Source organism: Vulpes lagopus, chromosome 3 (genome assembly GCF_018345385.1).
Source record: "Vulpes lagopus strain Blue_001 chromosome 3, ASM1834538v1, whole genome shotgun sequence".
Classification (NCBI taxonomy): Eukaryota; Metazoa; Chordata; class Mammalia; order Carnivora; family Canidae; genus Vulpes; species Vulpes lagopus.
Window position 1 is genome coordinate 129,171,302 of NC_054826.1, and position 20,195 is coordinate 129,191,496.

Here is a 20,195-nt window from a genome sequence, read left to right on the forward strand (position 1 = left end):
AGGTGTTGTGGGTCCTGCAGAAAACGTTTAATCAGGCTGCTACCAATAATTTACACGGGAGATAGTTGCATCTCCAGAGCAGGCGACGGTGACTTGTAATTAAGCTCCTGTTGAATTGCAGCGACTTGGTTCTTTCTCAGGACTGGCAAACTGGAGTGTGTCTGAGGGTAGGGCTCAGGGCGCCGGGCGCGGGCCCTCCTTCCTAAGAAGGCGTCCTGAACAGGAGGACATCAGGTGTCCATGAGCCGGTGTGGAGCTGAGACACCACAGGTGCCCATTCACGTTGACAGGGCTCAAAGAGAGGGACTTTGCCATTGGAGTGGTCCGTGACAACAGGGTGCCCGGCCCGTGGGCCTTGACCTTAAGAAGCAGGCTGCTCCTGCTGAGATTACAGACTGCCAGGTAGTTTTCATGAGAAGTCATTAGCTGTAGAAATGTCACCTGGGGCACGTTATTGTGACCTGTTCTCTGTCTTTGGGGGCTTTTCGCTTCTAGCCATCAGTATCTGCTGGCACACGCAGTGCTTGCAGTGTGAGGATGCAGCTGTGGGGGCGGATCCCCTGGCAGCCCAGGGTGGGGAGCGGTGGCCGGGGAGGGCTGCCCTTGGTGTTGGTACCAGATTTAAGGTGTTTATTTTTCTCCTTCTGGCTTATTCAGTGCTCTGGGCACTTGGAGCTGACACGCTTCTCTCCAGCCTATTTCTAGCCAGACCACCTTGAGGAGTGCGGGGCTACCAGGTGGGGCGGTACAGCCCAGCTCGTGGGCAGAGCTCCTGTGGGGCATGTCAGGGAGGACCGGAGACCGTGAAAGAGTCCCGACCCGGGAGAGCCTTCCTTCACACCTGAGGGGGGCTTGTCGCAGCAGCCACGCAACCTGTAGTCCCCAACCCCCGAGAGGATGCGTAGTTGCGATTTGAGCTTATGGAGGTGAATCACGTGAGCCGTGTGCTCGCTTAGTTAAAAGCTGTGATTGCATTTGGACTTCATTTTGTTTTTCCGGGTCTCCTCTGTTCTTCAGAATACTAAATTGGCATTTGTTATCAGGAGGGCACTTTCCTTATAGGCGAGGTCAGAGGCAGCTTTGTGGTGGAAGCATGTTTTAAGATTGTCCACACTGTGATGTGGGATGGCCACCATGTGTGTGGGGAGTCCTTGGGTGACTGAGTGGAAGGGGCTGAAGCTGACCCACCACTGTTCGTATGGGTGTGTGTTGAGAGCTCAAGGAACACGTCCTTGCGTGTTTGCCCGCGTTAGGAGGCATATGAGGTGTGCAGCGACGGTGTAGGCAGAAAGCACAGCGGCCGTGGGCCCACAGATGTGGGGAGCAGATGACTACCTGCTGTGTGCTGGGCGGCGAGCCTGCCTTTCCGTACCTGAATATCACAGCGATCCCGCATCACAGGTAGGGCGGTCATCCTCATCTTACGTGTGAGGAACCGGCTCTTGTCCCAGTTTTTGCAGCCCGGAACACTAGAAAGCACATCTCTTTTCTCTGGGTCTGTTGGCTTCCCAGAGCTTGCAGGGAAGGGCTGGTTGTGGCTGAGATGGGAGGTCCCCAGGCTGCTTGTCTCCGTGATGTTCTGGCAGAAAGACACCTGAGGGGAGTGGCACTCTGTGTCCCTGTTCTAGGCGTTCATTTTTGAGATCCAGAGACGTACCTGTGGTTGTAAAAGTTCTCACAAATTTTTTTAATACAGCATAAACCTTGTGACAAAAGACTGAAAATTTATTTATTTATTTTTTTAAAAGGCTTTTTAATTTATTTATTCATGATAGAGAGAGTGAGAGAGAGGCAGAGACACAGGCAGAGGGAGAAGCAGACTCCATGCAGGGAGCCCGACATGGGACTCGATTCCGGGACTCCAGGATAGTGCCCTGGACCGAAGGCAGGCACCAAACCGCTGAGCCACCCAGGGATCCCCAAGACTGAAAATTTAAACTGAATTTCTGGCTTTGAGTTCGAGTGGGAGGGCATCATTACAAGTCTTGTCTTGAGAAAACCTCTGTGGTCATGTTTCCATGGACCCACCTTTCCTAATCCTTGTCCTCTTAATGGTTTCAACAGGACAGATTGATTCACTTTGGAGCTATAAGTACTGATGTATTAGGGTGCAGCGCTCATTGTTCATTGACGCACAGAGTCCCAAAATGAATATCCAAGAGCAGGGTTTCCCTTTGGACCTCGGAGCAAGTTTCACTGAAGATGCCCCGCGCCCCCCAGTGCCTGGTGAGGAGGGTGAACTGGTGTCCACAGACCCCAGGCCCGTCAGCCACAGCTTCTGCTCCGGGAAAGGTGCCGGGGTCAAAGGTGAGACTTCAGCAGCCACTCCGAGGCGCTCCGACCTGGACCTGGGGTACGAGCCTGAGGGCAGCGCCTCCCCCACCCCACCATACTTGAAGTGGGCCGAGTCGCTGCACTCCCTGCTGGACGATCAGGACGGGATAAACCTGTTTAGGACTTTCTTGAAGCAGGAGGACTGTGCTGACCTGCTGGACTTCTGGTTTGCCTGCAGCGGCTTCAGGAAGCTGGAGCCCTGTGACTCGAACGAGGAGAAGAGGCTGAAGCTGGCCAAGGCCATCTACCGCAAGTACATCCTCGATAACAACGGCATCGTGTCCCGCCAGACCAAGCCAGCCACCAAGAGCTTCATAAAGGACTGCATCGTCAAGCAGCTCATCGATCCGGCCATGTTTGACCAGGCGCAGACGGAGATCCAGTCCACCATGGAGGAGAACACCTACCCCTCTTTCCTCAAGTCTGATATTTATTTGGAATACACGAGGACAGGCTCGGAGAGCCCGAAGCTCTGTAGCGACCAGAGCTCTGGGTCAGGGACGGGGAAGGGCATACCCGGCTACCTGCCCACTCTGAACGAAGATGAGGAATGGAAGTGTGACCAAGAGCAGGATGAAGACGGTGGCAGAGACCCTGCTCCCCCCGGCAGGCTCACACAGAAGCTGCTTCTGGAGACGGCCGCCCCGCGGGCCTCCTCAAGTAGACGGTACAGCGAAGGCAGAGAATTCAGGTGAGTTGGATGCAAGGCGGCCGTGTTTGTGCTCACGTCCGAGCCCTGGACAGCTGGCAGGCACAGGTGGCAGCCAGGAGTGGTCTTGTGTCCCAGGCCCCACGTGGGTGTGCTCCTGCTGCTGGGGGTGAGCGTGGTGGTGGTTCTTCCTCTTGCTACTTTGACGCTTGCAGCACGTGGTTTTAATACTTGTGAGTTGAGGGCCCTTTGGCAAGAACAGTCCCAAGTGTACGGCCTTGTATGTCACGAAGAGCCTCAGACGTCCCAGAGGTCGTGGCGTTCAGACTTGGCCTGTGGCGTGCAGGGGGACTTACCCCATACGTGTAATCCTCTTGGCTAAATACAGAGAGGAGTGGATGTGGAAAGCGTCAGTGCGGCCAGAATTCTGGATGGTTGTCTTTCGTGATTGTTTCCCCAGATTCCTCCTGGAGGTTGGGTAGCGCTGGCAGGGAGGCTGCCGCAGCAGGTGGCCACAGCGCTCTGGGGCCTTCTCTGGGGGTCGTGCTGGGGGACCCTGTCCCCTCTGCTCACGAAGTAAGAGCTGTGGTGCGGCCCAGTCCCAGTGGCGCTTGATTTTGTGCTTAGCGCCTGCGCATGTGATGCCTTGCGACGTGGGAGGTGCCCGTGGTGCTGTCGAGAGGCTGTTTGCTGTTGGGAAACCTGGCTCCTCGTTCTTTCCTCGACTGTCCCTTCTGTGCTTACCGGAGACTTCGCTGACGCGGGTTGGAGCCCCTCATCGGTGCTAGCCGCCGTCGGCATGGCGCTCCCGTTGCCCACTCCTCTCCCTGCACTGGGGACACCTGCGTGTGAAACTTTGGGAGCTGGGAACCCGCGTGACCCCTGCTGATTCAGTCAGGAGTCCGAATCCTCTCCCCTCTCGCGCTGCTGTTAAAACCTGCTGGTTTCTTCAGGCTCACGCTGGTACAGAAACTGGCTGAATGTTTATGAGGTTTAAGGGTCACGTAAGTGGTGCGGTTCAACATACGCCATTTAAAGTAATGTTTGTGTGCCTTTTGTTCATTGTCTCGAGCTTAACGTTATTGATATAGCAAGCTTTTTAGGACAAGACTTGCCGTAAATTTATTCTAAATAAGGCCAGTAACTACCGTGGTTCTTAAAACCCAATCTAAAATGATTTAATTAGAATAGTTTTAAGATGGAATCAAATTCGAGGCCTTGGCTCAGGGGAAAATTATTTATTTATTTATTTTTATTTTATTTTATTTTTATTTTTATTTTTTGAAAAATTTTTTAGTTAAATTCTGATTTATTTCTTTGTTTCTTTTTTCTTTTTGAGTGTGTGTGTTTCTCTCGATTTTATTTTATTTATTTTATTTTTTTGATTTTTATTTTTAAATAATCTTACACCTAGTGTGAGGCTCAAACATACAACCCCAAGGTCAGGAGTTGCATGCACCCCTGACTGGGCCGGCCAGGTGCCCCAGGGCTTGGGAATCCTTTAAATCAGAAATCAGAATTGGCTAGCTCAGTTGGTGGGGCGTGCAACTTCTGACCTTGGGGTTATGAGTTTGACCCCCCAGTTTGGATATACAGATTATTTAAAAAAAAAAAACAAAAAAAAACCCAAAGTCTCCTGAGTCTTATTCTGTATGTTTTTCAGTTCTCGGTTTTTTTTTTTTTTTTAATTTTGTTTATTTATTCATGAGAGACAGAGACACAGGCAGAGGGAGAAGCAGGCTCCATGCAGGGAGCCTGACGTGGGACTCTATCCTGGGTCTCCAGGGTCATGCCCCCGGCCAAAGGCAGGCGCTAAACTGCTGAGCCACCAGGGCTGCTCTTCGTTCTTGATTTCTCTCTCTCTTTTTTTTAAAAAATATTTATTTATTCATGAGAAACACATGAGAGAGAGAGAGAGAGGTGCAGAGACACAGGCAGAGGGAGAAGCAGGCTCCATGCAGGAAGCTTGACATAGGACTCGATCCCGGGACCCCAGGATCGCCCCCTGGGCCAAAGGCAGGCGCTAAACCATTGAGCCACCCAGGGATCCCCTTGGTTCTTGATCTTAAGCAGCAACTTTGCTTTTAAATTACTAGAATATGTTGGCTTTACTTGTTTAAGTGCGTTGAGCTGTAAGGACTGTGGCACATTTTAGTTTTGACTTGCCTGTCATGGAGCTGCTGGTGCGGAGGAAGCCAGGAGTTGGGAGTCCCAGCCACAGTTGAACCCCATTCTGCTCGAGGTTGGCTCTGATACTTTAGTGAGTGGAAGATCTCTGATGTCACGGTCATCGTTTACTAGCACTGACAGGTATGAGGTCCAGCACATTCTGCTTTGTCCTGCCGGGGTGTGCAGTTGGGTGCACTAGGCTGGGAATCACAGGAAATCCAGCCTACCCTGCCTTAAACAGGGAAGGGGATTAGGTAACTTAAATCAATGAAAAGGTTAGATGCAGGGCCAGTTTCAGATGTGGTTTGATCTGGACTCCAGCCAGTTTTCTTTTAAAGACTTTATTTTTTAAGAGCAGTTTCAGGTTATCAGCAAAAATGTAGAGAGCTTTCCCGCCCCCCGCAACAGCCTCCCCCACATCAGTACCCATCACAGAGCAGTGTGTCTGTTGCAGCTGATAACCCTACATCAATACCACTGCCACCCAAAGCCTGGAGTCTCCACCGGGGTGCGTGCCTGGTGCCAGGTGCGCTGCGGCCTGGATGGTCGTGTGATGACACGTATCTGCCACCGTCGTGTTGGCTGAGTAGGGTCACCGTCCTGCACATCCCGTGCTTAGCCTGCTCATTCCCCGCACCCCACCCCAGGCAACTGCATTTGTCCCCCCCCCCCCCCCCCCCCCCCCGTCGCTTTTGCCTTTTCCGGAATGTTCTGTGGTTGGAATCACATAGCGTGTGCCTTTTCTCAGTAGCTTCCTTCACATGGTAACAGAAGGTCCCTCCATGTCTCCACGCGGCTTCTGGGTGGTTCCTCGTGAGCGCAGGTGGCGCTCCGTGGTGCGGACGGACTCCGTTCCTTCGTGCGCTCGCCTGCTGAAGGCCATCTTGTTGCCCCAAGTTCTGGGAATCATTAATAAAGCTGCAGTAAACCTGTGGTGCGGTTTTTGGTGTGGACAGAAGTTTTCACCTCCTTTGGGTAAACGCCGTGGAGCACGATTGCCGGGTCCTAAGGTGAGCGCGCGTAGATTGGTAAGGAGCTGCCGCTTCCCTGTCCCTGCCCTCCATGGCCGCTGTGCTTGCAGCTTGGGGGAGGCTGGAGCAGCACCCATGGGCTCGGGCTCCTTGGCTTGGTAGCACACGCTGCCCCCAGCATTCACGGGAGGTCCTGTGCTTGGCTCTGCCGGCCCGGGGGGCGGTGTGTGTGCCTCCGTGTCCCGGCTGTTCCAGCATAATCTTGGTGCAGGGGCCCGGGACTGTGCTGCTAACCTGGAGGGACGTAAAGTGCCCACTGCCCCAGTGGTGGACGTGGTCCCGCAAAGGAATATTGGGGTGGAGAGGACAGGGAAGGGGTGGTGGTGCTGGACTGGAAATCTCCTGACTGGGGGAGGCACTTCCTGTGGGCAGCAGGTGCCTCTCCTAAGCATTGACTCTGCATGGAGGTAGGTGTGTGCGGGGTGATTACTTAGGACAGGATGACCGCAGGGTCTCTTGAACCTGAGCCCCACGGCTCCGTCGGTCCTACCTGTAGCCTGGACTCCTCCGATTGTGCTCTCTGGTGCAGTTCAGCCTTCCTGACTGGCCCTGCTCTTCCCCGTGTCCCCATGGGAGGCCTGAGCGTCAGGCTTCATTTGGCCATGTGTGCGTGCACGTGGCTGTTCTTTATAATACACCCGATCTGTGAAAGGTTAAATGAGCATTATACTTCAGTTTCTGTCAAAGCTCAGAAAATACCAGTGCCCCTGGCTTTTTCTGGATTTATCCTGCTCACCTGGGGTCACTTTGAGCCCCTGGGTCAAGCAATCCTAGAATTCCTGGCTCTCTGCGTCTCCATGCAAATTCTGTTCTGTGGGAGTCTTGATGCAAATTTTCCCAGTCTGTTACCGTAGTCAGTGAACTAGTCAGTGAACTTTGAACATAACTTTGGTTTACACCCACCATTTTAACTGGTTTGAATTGACAAAAGGTCCTCTGATGATGCATGTGATTTGGCATTAGGGCCCAGGGGCTGTGAGAGTTAGCTGGCAGCTCCTGTTTTGCTTTCCTATCAGAAGTGTGGCCTGGGGGTGCCTAGGCCCCCCGCAGCTCCCTGTTCAGCAGGGACTCTGCTCTCTCTCCCTCTGCTCCTCCCCCTGCTTTGTGCTCATTTGCTGTTTCTCTCTCAGATAAATGAATAAAATCTTTTTTTTTTTAAGTGTGCTCTGGCCCCCCAAGTGCAGTCAGGGACTATGTGGGAGGGCCTGTCTCACGTTCTCTTTCTGGGCCTGGTTGGTCACCTGCTCAGGCCTCCACCACCCACACTTAGCAGTGGCTGCTGGGTTCCATGCCGGACATTCGCAAATGCTTTCCATTTCTCTTTACTACCTTTACCTTCCTCACTGGCTGAGAAGTTCCCTAAGGACCGCGTCTCAGCTACTTACTTGTGTCTTCCTGGTGGGCCAGCCCGGTGAGGAGCTCCTGGTCGGGGCTGGTCATCGTGGTCATGACCAGGAGTGGACCATGGGTGCCGTGCATAGTAGGAGCGACTCAGCATGGAAAGGGCTGACAGCCAGGGCACCCGGCTGGGTGGGACTCTTTTTTTTTTTTTTTTTTTTAAATTTGTGATAGTCACACAGAGAGAGAGAGAGGCAGAGACACAGGCAAAGGGAGAAGCAGGCTCCATGCACCGGGAGCCCGACGTGGGATTCGATCTCGGGTCTCCAGAATCGCGCCCTGGGCCAAAGGCAGGCGCTAAACCACTGTGCCACCCAGGGATCCCTGGGTGGGACTCTTGATCTTGCCATGGTACACTTGAGCCCCATGTTGGGTGGAGAGGTTAGTTATCAATAAGAAAAATGCATATATATATATTTTAATTTATTAATTCATAAGAGGCACAGAAAGAGAGAGAGAGAGAGAGAGAGGCAGAGACACAGACACAGGCAGAGGGAGAAGCAGGCTCCATGCAGGGAGCCCGACGTGCGACTCGATCCCGGGTGTCCAGGATCGGTCCCTGGGCTGTAGGCGGCGCTAAACCGCTGAGCCCCCCGGGCTGCCCTGGATATTGAAGTTTGTATCAGAATTACATATGGTTTCAAAGATACGAATGACATGTTTAGATTTTAGTGACGTATTTCCTTCAGGGGAAGCTTATTTATTCCCCACCCCACACCTGTTCGTCTTGTAATCATTCTGACCTCCAGAAGTGGCCCCAGCATCTACCCAAACCATTGGATCCTTGCTTCCTTCACCCCCACATCCAGTAGAGCAGCAGGTTCTGGTTCCCTGAGAGATGTGTGTGGAATCCTGTACTTCTTGCCATCTGCGTGCTGGCTCCCACCTCCTCCTCTTGGGCCGCTGCAAACTTTTTTTTTTTCAAACCTTTTTTTAAGTGGACTCCATGCTGGGCCCAAGTGGGGCTCAAACTCCTGACTCTGAGATCAAGACCTGAGCAGAGATCAAGAGCTGGCACTTACCTGGCTGAGCCGCCCAGGCACCCCACTATAGAACCGCCTACCCAGGCCTCTGTCTTCTCCCCGCAGGGCCAAAGCAGTCTTTCTAAAGTGCAGTTCCGATCAGGTCATCCCTTCTTCCAGCTCTTTTGGGATGTCCCGCTGGATCTGGACTCAACCTCAAGCTCCTCTGTCCCAGCAGCACGAGCGTGCTGTGTGCGTTTCATATACCTGTCGGGGGTAGGGCTGGCCATTAAAATTTTTAAATTAGTTACAGGAGACTCTAAAAGTGTTTGTGTTTTTTTCTCTGCTTCAGTCATACAAAATGCCATGGTCTTCAATAGGTTTTAGCAGAGTCCAGCAAAGTCTCTGCTGTTAGACTAGAAAAATCTGGAATAGAGAGGCCTCTCTGCCTGGGCCTCCGTATCAGTGGATTTGTGAAAGGGAAGTGCTCGCAGAGAGCCGATGAACAACGTTGTTGACCAGGGCCCTTTGCATGGACTGCACTGCCGGTGGCTCTGACGTGTGGCCGCAGCTATTTTAGGAGAGCGTGGGCTTGATGTGCTTGGCCTGGCGTGCAGCTTTTGGAACTGAGCCATACCTATAGGTCAGCCGCCTGGTGTCGCTGCCCATTCTCATATTTGTGCCCCAGTGTCCCAGAGATTTGCATGGACTCGTACTCCTCAGCTCTGTTCATGTTTTCTAGAATTCTGACGTCGTCTATACCAGCTTACCGTGCAGGTATTACAAGCAGGATCTGGGCGAGTAGTGTTCACTTGGGAAGGCAAGGCAGTCTAATCGATCTTTCTCCAGTCCAGCACCAGTGTGACCGTGCGTACGTCCCTGTGTGTGTGGAAGAGAATCTGTGTTGCTTTATTTTCCCGCTGTGTCACATCAGTACAGATGCTCAGTTTTGTGAGTCACTAAGGGTCCTCTTAGAACCTCTTAATTCCAAAATGTGTTTGATCTGAGGAAATAGCTCAGTATATCTTCTCAGTCCCTTCCTGGGACAGAGGCTGGTTGCTTGACTTTGTTAAAGTAAAGCGCTTCAGCATCTTCAGAGAGTCCACAGAAGAGGCCGTGCGTAGGGCCCTCTGGCCTTGCCCACGTCCCCTCTGCAGTTGGACTCCCATTGCTGGGTGGCTTCTGGCATTGGCCCAAGGGCCTTCTCTATGGACCACTGAAACTTCTGGTAGCAACTGGTCTTGACTCTTCTGGTTTTAAGGGACAGGGGTGGCTAGGTGGGTTGGGTGGGTGTCATTTTAGCTTCCCCCCACCCCCAGCAGCAGGGAGCTCTCTGTCTATTCCTGGGCCCTCTGCTCATCCAGCTTTGTGCACTTTGAGCTATTTAAATGCTTTAGTTTTGGTTTTGGTTTTGACATTGACCCTTTCTGGAGCTCTACTAACTCATCTTCAGTCTATAGGGCCAGGGTCGTCTCTTGAACCAATATTAAAAGATTTACTTCTTTATTTGGGAGAGAGAGAAAGAGACAACGTGCACACGTGCATGAGGTGTGGTGCAGAGGGAGAGAATCTCAAGGAGACTGTGCTAAGTGTGGAGCCCCAATGGGCTCGATTCCAGGACCCTGAGATCCACAGCCTGAGCCCAAATCAAGATTTGAGCCAAACTCAAATCAAGAGTCAGACGCTGGGATCCCTGGGTGGCGCAGTGGTTTGGCGCTTGCCTTTGGCCCAGGGCGCGATCCTGGAGACCCGGGATCGAATCCCACATCAGGCTCCCGGTGCATGGAGCCTGCTTCTCCCTCTGCCTATGTCTCTGCCTCTCTCTCTCTCTCTCTCTCTCTCTCTGTGACTATCATAAATAAATTAAAAAATTAAAAAAAAAAAAAAGAATGAAGAGTCAGACGCTTCATTGACTGGTGAGCCACCGAGGTGTCCCTTGAACCAATATTTAAAAATAAACATAAGGGAGACTCCCGTTGGCTGGCTCAGTTGATAGAGCGTGGGACTCTTGATCTCGCGGTGGTGAGTTCAAACCCCAGGTTGGGTGTAGAAAGGACTTAAAAAGACACAAAGAAGAAAAAAAAAAAAAAAGACACAAAGAATGTTGCTTGCATTGTTGTTTGTGGTAGGTAACAGAGTAACTCCAATACCCAGTAGTGGGTTGATTGCACAGGTTTCTTTTTTTTTCTTTTTCTGTATGGTTGGAGAATGTAGGCTTTTTCTTTTCTTTTTATTTTTCTACGTTTTCCAAATGCCTATAAAATATATTTATAGAAATTAGAAAGGACTTATTAAAATATATACAAAAGTGTATTGCAGGGTGGTCTAGATTATATGCAGCTATTCATTTTTTTTGTTTGTTTGTTTTTTTTTTTATATGCAGCTATTCAGAAGCCTAGTTTATCTTTAAGAAGGATGCGTGTTAAGTGTTTTCTTTTAATGTGATCTTGGATCTTCTCCGAGTTTGCACTACTATACCAGTATTTTATTATATTTTAACTTTTATTTTAAAGGTTTTATTTATTTGAGGGAGAGGGCGAGCACGTGGGCGCTGAGCGGGGAGGAGCCAAGGGCAAAGTCGACTCCTCGCCGAACCGCCTGGCGCCCCCGCGCCCCGTACCAGTGTTTTAAATTAATTTTAATTAAAAAAATTAATTTTTATGAAAAAAATGTGGAGATAAGGAAGAACTCCAGTAATGCGGACAGGGTGATAACTAGGCTCTTAGCCCCGCACCGCCCGTGCAGCCCCTCCTGCCGCCAAGTCTTCCCCGTGTGGCTTGGGCGCCCGCGGAGCTTCAAGGGAGCATTGAGGGAGCGTCGTGGGCCCTCGGCCTGTGATGGGCGAGGTTCCGTGCTCCTGGTGGCCCCAGGCTTCTTTGCAGCTGCCTCCCTCGAGGCCTGGGCCGTGCTGGCTTGCTGGCGTGGCTCAGGCTCTGGCCGCCGGGTGTGGGCAGGTCCCAGTGGGGCCTCTGCTGCTGAGGTGGGCCAGCGCGCTCTTTCTTGTACCATTTTTTTGTTTATATTTTTGATTTTTTGTCGCTGCACTATTCCCTTTGGTTATTTGGGCTTTCTGACGTAAATCTTCCCTTGTGCTGGATCCACATAAGAAACGCTGTGGATGTATTTCTCCACCTGTACAGCCTGCCGGCGGAGCGGTTTTCCCCAAGAGACGCGTGTCCTAAAGCCTTACCTGGGCCCACTGCCCTTGACGTGCTGGTTCTTCAGGCGTCTGTGGTGCCCTGTGGTGCCGTGGGGTGCCGTGTGCTCTGTAGCGCCCTGTGGCTGCCGTGTGGCTGTCATGTGGTGCCCTGCGGCCATCCTGCGGTGCCATGTGGCCGTTGTGTGGTGGCCCGCGGCTGCTCTGTGGCCCCTGCGTGAGGCCGTGTGGCACTGTGGGTGGCGGAGGGCTTGAACGGGCTTCTAATTCCAGTTGCCCGGCGTCTGCTTCGGCGGTTGCAGGGCTTGCGGGCCCGTGTCGCATCCCCCCGGTGCGCGGAGAAGGCCAACAGCAGTGCGCTGGGGCCGCGGGGCAGCCTCGGCTGTCCTGTCACGAGCGCGTCTCCTGGGACTGGGCCTTGCTCCGGGACTTTTATTCTCTCTGTGTGAGGAAAGTCGTCCTTAAACTCTGTTAGCTTGTTAAGTGTTGTTTCTTCATTGGTTTCCTATCCCCCATTTTCACTGTTTCCTTGTTTTGGAGTTTCCTATTATTTAGATATTGGACCATCTGAAATGAGCCTTGGGGGCAGCCCGGGTGTCGCGGCGGTTTAGCACTGCCTGCAGCCCGGGGTGTGACCCCGGGGTCCCGGGATTGAGTCCCGCCTTGGGCTCCCCGCATGGAGCCTGCTCCTCCCCCTGCCCGTGTCTCTGCCTCCCTCTCTCTGTGTCTCTATGAATAAATAAATAAAATCTTAAAAAAAAAGAAAAAGAAATGTTGAAATCAGCCTTTGCATTTTAAATCTGTTTTTCTCCTGTTTTCTGTTTCTTTTTGTTGTGTTTCCTGGTCTTCCTGGTGAATGTGTCCTGTGTGTGTTTTCCGAGTGTGCGCGCTGATGAACATACTGCTCATGGGTCAACGTTTTTTTTTTTAAATAATTTATTTATTCATGAGAGACACACAGAGAGACGCAGAGACGCAGGCAGAAGGAGAAGCAGGCTCCATGCAGGGGCCGGATGTGGGATTCGATCCCGGGTCTTTAGGATCACGCCGTAGGCCAACGGTGGTGCTAAACCACTGAGCCACCTGGGCTGCCCCTCATGGGTCAACATCTTAAAGTTGTCCTGCACATGTTACGATCCCTTCCATGCTGCTTGCCCCGCTTTCTGTGTGGTGTAGTCTTTGTCTTCCCGGTTCCTTTATTATGGGTTCGTGCTGGTGTCCGTTGTGCCTGCTGGAAGTTTTACCCAAATGATGGTCCTTGGCTGTCCCTGGCTGTTCCTTCTTGTTTGGAAGTGAGGTGCGTAAGATGTGCGCGGGCAGGTGGTTTGCAGGGGTGGGGGGGGGTTCAGCGGCCGGTGCCTCTCCCTGCCGGAGTCTCTTCTCCCAGCAGTTTGCTGCCCCTGGCGTCGCCCCCTTTTTGTGGGGGAGGCTGTTGGGGCCGGAGCCAGGTAGGTAGGGGAGCTGCAGGTCTCCCGGGTGACCATGCACACTTCCATCTAGTCCCTCAATTTTCTTTCTTTTTTTCCTAATTTTATTTATTCATGTACTTCTGTATCCATGAGACCCAGAGAGAGGCAGGGACCCAGGCAGGGGGAGAAGCAGGCGCCGCGCAGGAGCGTGATGCTGGCCTTGATCCGGGACCTGGGGTCACGCCTGGGCGGAGGCGGGTCAACCACTGAGCCCCCGGGCCCCTCCGTGTTCAGCCGTCATCCCTGTGAGGTCTCGCCCTCTACTTGATTTCCCTAAATAGGAGCCTTTGATTCTCCTCCAGCCGGACGCTGGCCGGGCCGCTGCGCAGGTCGTACGGGGGTTGCGTGCCTGTGAGCGGGGCGGGGCGCCCGGGGTACAGCCTCAGGAGGAGGCGCAAGGCTTCGCGCCAAGAGGCGCCATGTGCGCGTGCTGGTGCGCGTGTGCGCTTGCCGAGGGCGGGCTGCCGGGCCTGCAGCCGCGCCCAATTCGCGGAAGGCAGGCCCCTGTGAGCGGTCGCGGGCCGCCGTGAACGCAGGTGCGCCGCGATGGCCGCAGCGGGACGGGGCCTCCTGCTTTCCTGCCGGGAGCTCCCTGCGGGCCGGGAGCCTGTGCTGTGCCGCCGTGGCTCCTGGGGCTCGCGCCCGGCCGGTGGTCGAGGTCGGAGCGTGGGCGGCGCGCAGGGGGCGGCCCGGGAGACTGAGGCCGGACTCGCCGGCCGTTGCCCCCTCAGCCGCACCGAGACGCTGGCGGTGCGCGGTGAGCCACGCGCACAGGGCCCTCTGCCCACAGAGCTTGCAGCTTATTCCAACAGGAAGACAAGACGTGAAAAGATAAAATCCAGGGCCGCCCGGGCGGCTTGGCCTGTCCAGCGTCCGCCTTGGGCTCAGGGGTGAGCCCGGGCTGCTGAGGTCCAGCCCTGGTGGCCCCACTCGCTGCCGCCGTCTGCCCCCGCCTCCCTGCGTGTGCTCTTTGCTGTTGTCTTTCGCTCTCTAATAAATAAAATCTTTACAACCAATGCAGAATGTTCCCGATGGTGACAAGTGCTGTGCTGGAGTACAGGGCGAGCAAGGGCAGTGAGGAGCGGGACGGGGTGGGGACTTGGTGTGGCCGGAGAGCGCCCCATGTCAGAGGATGGCTTCTGAGCAAGACCTCAAGAAAGTGAGAACACAGCCTGCACCTGCTGTGCACTCCACGGGGAGGGAGAAGGGCAGCAGGGCTGCAACGGACGGCTGGCAGGGACAGCAGTGACACGAGCTCACAGCGCTGCTTTGATGTTTCCGAGAGTCAGTTAACCCACTGCAGCTTCCGCATTGGTCTCCGAGTCGCCGGTGTGTTGGATCCAGAGCCCCGAGCCTGCGTGGCGGGTGAGCTGCGGTAGGTAGACACCAGGTGACACGGGTCTGCTGAGACGGTGGCGAGGGCGGTGTCTTGGAAGCCAAATAAGCAAACCGTGTAGGAAGGAAGGAGGGATCAGTCGTCAGGCGCTGTTCACAGATGAAAGACGTGCAGTGGCAGTCAGCAGCTTAGTGCACAGTCGGTGACCCTGTGTGCTGCCGGCGGTGCTGTGGGAGAGGTAAAAGTATGTTGAAACGACTTTTTTTTTTTTTAAGATTTTATTTATTAATTCATGACAGACACAGAGAGACAGAGGTACAGACACAGGCAGAGGGAGAAGCAGGCCTGATGCAGGGAGCCCGATGAGGGACTCGATCCCAGGACCCCAGGATCATGCCCAGGGCTGAAGGCAGGTGCTAAACCGCTGAGCCACAGGTGCTACCCTCCCCCTTTTTTTAAAAAGATTTGAAACGACTTCTTTTTTTTTTTTTTAAGATTTATTTATGATAGACACAGAGAGAGAGAGGCAGAGACACAGGCAGAGGGAGAAGCAGGCTCCATGCAGGGAGCCTGACATGGGACTTGATCCCTGGTCTCCAGGATCACACCACAGGCTGCAGGCAGTGCTAAACCGCTGCGCCACAGGGGCTGCCCTGTTGTATGATTTTAAAACAGGAGTCAGAAGACTCTGTAAAGAAATGAGTGGTTGGGCAGCCTGGGTGGCTCAGTGGTTTAGCACCACCTTCAGCCCAGGGTGTGATCCTGGAGTCTCGGGATGGAGTCCCACGTCGGGCTCCCCGCATGGAGTCTGCTTGTTCCTCTGACTGTGTCTCTGCCTCTCTCCCTCTCTCTCTCTATGTCTCAAACAAATAAAGAAATAAAATCTTAAAAAAAAAAAGAGAGAAATGAGTGGTTGCTGATAGGTGTCTCTGTTTTTCTGGTTGTGACTTAAAATGGCCTTTGGGCAGAGGCTGGTCTGCCTCATAGTGACCATGTTCTTGTCCTGAGAGCTGTGCTCTTCAGTGGTGTTACTTTTACAGACTGTGTGACAGGCCTGCTGTCGTCAGGCACACGAGCAGAGACTGAAGTCTATGCCCCATAGTTTATAAAACTAAAGTATTGGGGATCCCTGGGTGGCTTAGCTGTTTGGTGCCTGCCTGCAGCCCCAAGCGTGGTCCTGGGGACCTGGGATTGGGTCCCGCGTCGGGCTCCCTGCGTGGAGCCTGCCTCTCCCTCTGCCTGTGTCTCTGCCTCTCTCTCTGTGTCTCTCATAAATAAATAAATAAAATCTTTTAAAAACTAAAAATAATCTCAAGTATTGTTTGAAGGATGAAACACCCCTCTTCCCCATTCTCCCTGTCAACATTGTTGGCTTCCATGTCCGGCCAGAACTCACCACTTATAGGTAAATAATGTGGATAATTTATTGCGTGTCATTCCATGATGTGTTTATGCATATACAGGTTAACATGAACGTATTGTATTTTTAATACTTAATTCATTTTATTTATTTATTTATTTGTTTATCTATTTGAGAGAGAGAGAGTGCATGCGCATGTGAGCTATGGAAGGAGCAGAGGAAGAGGGAGAGAATCTCAAATGGACTCTGCTGAACCCAGAGCCTGACATGGGATTGGATCTCGTGACCTGAGATCACAACCTGAGCCAGGCTTAACCCACTGAGCCACCAAGGCACCACCGTAATATATTTTAAAGTAGGGATTTTCGGGGATCCCTGGGTGGCTCAGCTGTTTAGTGCCTGCCTTTGGCCCAGGGAGTGATCCTGGGGTCCCGGGATCGAGTCCCACATCCGGCTCCCTGCATGGAGCCTGCTTCCTCCTCTGCCTGTGTTTCTGCCTCTCTCTCTGTGTGTCTCTCATGAATGAATAAATAAAATCTTTAAAAAAACAAAATAAAGTAGGGATTTTTTAAGGAGAAACAGATATGATGTAAAATTACTAGGTCAGTCCCACAGAGTATGATTTTTTTTTTTTAAAGATTTATTTATTTATTCATGAGAGACAGAGAGAGAGAGGCAGAGACACAGGCAGAGGGAGAAGCAGGCCCCATGCAGGGAGCCCGACGTGGGACTCCATCCTGGGTCTCCAGTATCATACCCCGGGCTGAAGGTGGCGCTAAACCGCTGAGCCACCCGGGCTGCCCCCACTGAGTATGATTATGATACACGATAAGTGTAAGTTCTGGATGTTTTGCCTAAATGTTAATTTTTCGTTTTTGGAGATGACTTAATTTTTTTTTTTAATTTTATTTATTTATTCATAAGAAACACAGAGAAAGAGAGAGAAGCAGAGACACAGGCAGAGGGAGAAGCAGGCTCCATGCAGGGAGCCTGATGTGGGACTTGATCCCGGGTCTCCAGGATCACGCCCTGGCTGAAGGCGGCGCTAAACGGCTGAGCCACCCCGGCTGCCCTGGAGATGACTTAATTACTGCAAACATTTCTAGGATTTTCTTTGTGTTTTGGATTGCTTCGCTTTTATCCATCATAGTGTTTTGCCCCATTATCCCGTGACGAAGGTGAGTGGACGGACTGGTGGCCCGGTTCGCTGCTAGGGAAGAAGGTGAGCGTGGTGAGGGACAAGCTGGAGCTCGTGGCCGATGCAGCGCTGCCCAGCAAACACGTGCCCCCACCAGAGACGCCGTGCTCAGCTCGGCTGCCTTGAGCAGGCTGGTGTGCAGACACCTAGAACCGCGTCCTTGACACCCTTCCTGGGGGGACGCCGCAAGGCCCGCGGGTGGGCTGCGCCGGAGCCGCCCTCGCCCAGAGCCCTCTGGTTCGCCGGTGTGCAAATAGCAGCGGTGGCGCTGGCGCGGCGTTCTAAGCGGGGCCGGGCTGGGCCGGGCCCAGCGGCACACGTACCTCGTCGAGATCCCAGCAACGGAGCGGGGTCGAAGGAATACCGGGCTTGTGCCTCGGTTCTTTGAAATGTCATTCGCTTTGGAATGTAAAGTTCTGTGGCGATACGTGGAGCTGTGCTGGAGATGCTTTAAAGATAAAAATATTTCCGTGCTGAACAAAGATGGGCAAATAAGAGCATCCCAGGCCCCGGCCTCACTCGCGCAGCTGTCATTATACATTCTCTTACACGTGGGCACATTGGATGGATCCTTTGTAGTTTGGTTTTCTCATTAGGTGGTCTTGTGAAGTTCATTTGGATGAAGTAAAACCCTTTAAAGAGAAAATCCAAAAAAAAAAAAAAAAAAGAGAGAAAATCCTTTTGAAACATTGTGAGAGAAAACTCATAAGCAGAAAAATCAAATAACTCTTATGAAAACAGCTACCTAGAGATTTTTTGTTTCTCCTCTAGGTTTTCAGTTTTTGCACAGAGGCTGCTTCTCTCTGGACAGATGGGCTTCCTGCAGGTGTTAGGGCTGCCAAACAATCTGGTAGCTTAGGGAAGGCCTTGAGAATTACCTGATGACGTTAAGAAATAAAGAGGGTGACCTGAGGTTTGGAATTTGTGGTTGCTGCGTTACTTCAAGGAAACAAATCATATATATATATGTGTGTGTATATATATATATATATATATATATATATATATATATTTTAAATCATATTGTTTTATGGACAGAGTTTTGACTGCGACTAGATTCCTTTTTTTTTTTTTTTTTAATTTATTTATTTACGATAGACACAGAGAGAGAGAGAGAGGCAGAGACACAGGAGGAGGGAGAAGCAGGCTCCATGCAGGGAGCCCAACGCAGGACTTGATCCCGGGACTCCAGGATCGCGCCTTGGGCCAAAGGCAGTCGCCAAACCACTGAGCCACCCAGGGATCCCCCTGTGACTAGATTCCTAAGTGTTTTTGTAGAAACATGTATTTATTTATTAATTTAAAAAGGTTTTTAAAAATTTATATGGCAGAGAGCTTGAACTGAGGGGAGGGGCAGAGTGGGACCGAGAAGCAGGTTTCCTGCTGAGCAGGGAGCCCTATGTGGGGCTCGATCCCAGGACCCTGAGATCATGACCTTGGCCGCAGGCAGAAGCTTCACCGACTGAGCCATCCAGGTGCCCCTTAAAAATTATTTTTAATAAATTACATTTTTCCCAAGTCACTGTTTGGTCTTGTAGCTTCAAAGCTGAGAATGGGTCTTCCCAGCTTTATAGGATTTCTTTGTGGGATTCCATTTGTAAGCCTCTGCATCTCATTTGGGATCATAGACTGGTTCAGGTCTGTATTAAACACGTTCTGTGTAGGGTATCCTGTGGTTCTCTAGCTCGTGTCTGAAAGGCCTCAGACAGGCGGGTACAGGTACAATCATAGTCGATTACTCCCATTGCCTACAGTTTACCGGGAGTTGCTATTTATTTCTCAATGTTGCAACCTGCAATGACCTTGTGAAGTGTGGTTGGCACTTCTTTAGAACTAGTAAGTTCATTGGAGCTGCGGTCTGAGGGATTGAGGCTAGAGTGAGGGGTTGGGGTCTCCAGGAGAGGGCTGACCCCCATCATTGCAATGAGAAGGAGTCTTTAAAAAACTACAGTAGGGGATCTGTAAAATGTTTTTTGTCCCACTTTTAGGTTACTACTGTGTAAGGTTCCTCTTTCCTCTTCGGGGTACCTGGGTGGCTCAGTTGGTAGATAAACTTCCTCTTTGTTGTTTTCTTTTTTTAAATCTTCAACTCTCCAAAGTTTTTTTTTAAGATTTTATTTGAGCGAGAGTGAGCAAGCAGGAGCAGGGGGAGGGGAAGAGCCAGAGGGAGAAGCAGACTCCCCACTGAGCAGGGGCCCATGCAAGGCTCCAACCCAGGACCCCGGGATCATGACCTGAGCCGAAGACAGACGCCTAACTAACTGAGCCACCCAGGCACCCCTAAAATTAGAAAATACAGATGAGCAGACGCTGATGTGATACCCTGTGCGCAGATCCCTCTGGAGCCCTCTTGGCACAAACCATCTTTATGTCCCCCACGAAGACGGGCCCCTATCTACATGCCTCACAGTCATTTTGAAGGGCTGCTGGTTGCAGGAACACAGCTTCATGTAAACGTGTGGCCTAGAGGGAACGATACCCGCGGGTCCTGGCCTGCCTGCCTCCTGTTCTGTGAGCCTGTCCTCCTTGCTTGGGCTCCTGCGAGGGTCTCCTGCGAGATTCTGACTTCAGATCTTTGAGTCTGGTTTGTTAGCCTTTGTATCGACTCTTACAGAAAGCTAGGTGGAATGGTGGGTTTTAACTGAGGGCTGTAGGCTTTCCCACCCAGTCCCCCTGTGTGGATGCAAGGGCCTCGGTGCCAGGACAGCTTGGTTGTGGCCTCTGTGGAGCGCTGTGTGCCTCTCATGCTGGCGCTCGGCAGGTGCGCTGTGTGTGCCGTTCCTTACGGAACCTTTATGAAGGTGGGAGGGGCTTTGTCACCCACTTGGCGGGGGATGAGTGGCAGCTTGAGCAAGGTCAGTAGCTGGCAAGTGGTGGTGAGCGGGCCTTGGCCCGGGGGCCACTCTGGAGTCAGGCTTCTCTTCTGTCCACCACTGGCGGTGGGGGCACCTGGCTCAGTCTTAGCTGGGCCTGTTCCACAGAACACACATCCTCCCATCTTACTGTTTGGTTTTGACCATAAAGGAAAGGGCCTTTGATATGTTGCGCAACTCAGACCCTGTGTTGGGTGGGGTGCCTCAACGGTAGAATAAAAATAAATAAAGAGCCTGCAGGAATCTGTAACCTGGGCAA

General features: G+C 52.3%; 1 protein-coding gene across 9 annotated transcripts in view; it reads left to right on the forward strand.

The window, feature by feature from the left end:
- Nucleotides 1-20,195, forward strand: part of AXIN1 (axin 1) — a 59,195-nt gene that overhangs the window by 1,885 nt on the left and 37,115 nt on the right. For 8 of the 9 annotated variants that reach the window (XM_041747940.1, XM_041747939.1, XM_041747938.1 and 5 more), the window contains exon 2: nucleotides 2,065-3,025. In XM_041747940.1, coding sequence (XP_041603874.1) covers nucleotides 2,148-3,025 — 878 coding nt within the window. In that variant the 5' untranslated portion in view covers nucleotides 2,065-2,147. Of the gene's footprint in view, nucleotides 1-245; nucleotides 249-2,064; nucleotides 3,026-20,195 lie in introns of those variants that run through there. The other variant, XM_041747941.1, reaches the window with a different exon arrangement.